The sequence below is a fragment of the Pyxicephalus adspersus genome, chromosome 5 (assembly GCF_032062135.1).
Source record: "Pyxicephalus adspersus chromosome 5, UCB_Pads_2.0, whole genome shotgun sequence".
NCBI classification, from domain to species: Eukaryota; Metazoa; Chordata; class Amphibia; order Anura; family Pyxicephalidae; genus Pyxicephalus; species Pyxicephalus adspersus.
The window spans coordinates 133934228-133936367 of NC_092862.1; the positions used below are offsets into that span (position 1 = coordinate 133934228).

At 44.5% G+C, this 2140-nt stretch overlaps 1 protein-coding gene across 1 annotated transcript in view; it reads left to right on the forward strand.

The window, feature by feature from the left end:
- Positions 1 to 148: 148 nt before the first annotated feature.
- CFAP69 (cilia and flagella associated protein 69) overlaps positions 149 to 2140 on the forward strand; it is a gene marked incomplete in the record, with an annotated part of 29841 nt that continues 27849 nt past the window's right edge. Inside the window, 1 exon segment of the mRNA XM_072412787.1 lies at positions 149 to 350. Within this exon segment, the coding sequence (XP_072268888.1) occupies positions 222 to 350 (129 nt within the window).

Below are 2140 nucleotides of genomic sequence, written 5' to 3' on the forward strand. Positions count from 1 at the left end.
TTTCTGCTACAGAAAGTTGAATTTACAAAAAATGTGGCTAAATGAACATACAAGAAAAAGTCACAAACACGGAGTATGATACTGCACAGAAAGTATGAGCCTCTCCAGCTCCCGTAGTCCAATCAGGCTGTCAGGGAACCTTGTCACCATGGTAACAATGCACAGCTTGTGTTGACAACCAGCAAGAACTCCCGGGAGAGAGAAGTGAGAGATTCACGACCATGCCGGCGGCTCAGGGGGTGGCAGCGGCCCCTCTAATGGGGATTCCCCGGCCGGACAACGGCAAGAAGAGCGCTGGGCGACCTGTGGTGAAACTGGTGGTGACCGACACCGAACTGGGGGAAAGCGAGGTAATACAGACTACCGTATATATTAGATGTGAGGGGCAGATAGGCATAGCTACGCCTCTGTAATTGCCCGGGCACTACAAGTCCCAGCAGGATAGTGCAAGGTTGTGACTGGGGCCTGTGCTTCTAGCATAGAATTAAAATAAATGTATTCATAGATATTTTATGTGTATAATTATCAACAGAACTTTTATTTGTGCTTTTGCAGAACCTTACAGCCATATTATAATAATCCCATCAACACCAATACAAATGACCTGATATCACAATCTAATAATTACAAAACTGATGCTATAAAATGTTTGAAATGACAGAACAGAGCTGTGGAAGGGGCCTACTAGGCCCACCTTTTACAGGCAGGAAATTACAGAAGGGGGCGGATACCAGACTAGGCACCCTGTGCAGGAAGAGAGAGCAGCACTGACTGGTCTTTATTATAGGAAAAGATCTGCTGCAGTTTAACTCGGGATTACTATGCAGATTTGGAAGAAATACACAAAGGAATCAAGAGCTCTATTTATAAAACAGAGATTCCCTCAAACATTTCCTGGTGGGAATCCAATACTGTCATTGAAACACACAGACCTTGAAGATTACCATGACGGAATATCAGATTCCATGTTTTATAAACGGAGCCCAAGAATCAAGACTACACCTGCCTTTTTATATTAAAAAGAAACTAAACTCAAAAATGCCTAAAAAAAAACACCTTTAATCCCACAGCGCAGTCGATTGGTCTGAAAGGCCTATTCCATCGGGTCGTGGGTCGTCCTGGCATGCTTGGCGCTGCCATCTTTTCCTCTTCTTCCCCCATTACCCGACCCAGGCTGGAGATCGAGTAACGTAGGTTAATTTTTTTCTTGAAAAGGCCACTTTTGCTCGGGCTCGGACATGGGCAGCCAATGGTATGAAAGATGGAGCATGCAGACACATTATTCAAGAATATAACTTGATGAATCTGGTGTGCAACAGAACAAACTCTAATGGGGACATTCACACCAGTAGGTAAGACCTGTAGGGACTTTGGGTCATTAAAGCGTACGTAAACTCAGAACTTTCACTTTACATAAAAGGGTAGACAACACTTTTATGTAAAGTAAAAATCTGTTTGTTTTTTTTAAGTGCAACACCCTTTTTTAAAATAAAAAAAAAGAATGCAGCACTGCCGCCTTATTCTCGACTGTCTAGGCGATCGCAAATAAATGGGAGTGCAAAGCCCCCTGGGATACCTATGTCACCCATCCCGGGAGGCTCTTGGGTGCTCCTTCTACGCATACCCAGGCATCTCGGGCATGCGCAGAAGGAACGGTTTTGTCAAAAGGGAAACACATGCGCAGTGACATCAGCAGATTTTTTTCCCATCTATGTCACCCATTCTCACACCTGGGTCAGGTGACGTAGGAAGAAGAACGAGGAAGAAGAGGGGACGATGGCGGCGCCTAGATAGCTGGCCCGAGAACTGATGCAGGACGACGCTGGACCCAAAGGAAGAGACCTCCCGACCGATCTACTGTGTGCGGGATTGAAGTTAAAGTGTGTTTTTTTTTGTTTAAGGGGACTTTTGAGTTAGTTCTTCTTTAAGAATGATTGTGTCATCAAATCCAGCCAGGGGTCACCTTAATTCAAAACCTCCATCATGAACCTCTCTGTGCCCTGGATCTTCACTTTTCTAAAGATTTAAACTGAAGGATCTTCAGCATCCAACACAGTTCTAGGAGAGTTATATAAGTGGATACCCCCTGTTCTATCTACCAAATCCAGTGTCATGTATTGTATAGCAGCCTTTCCCCACT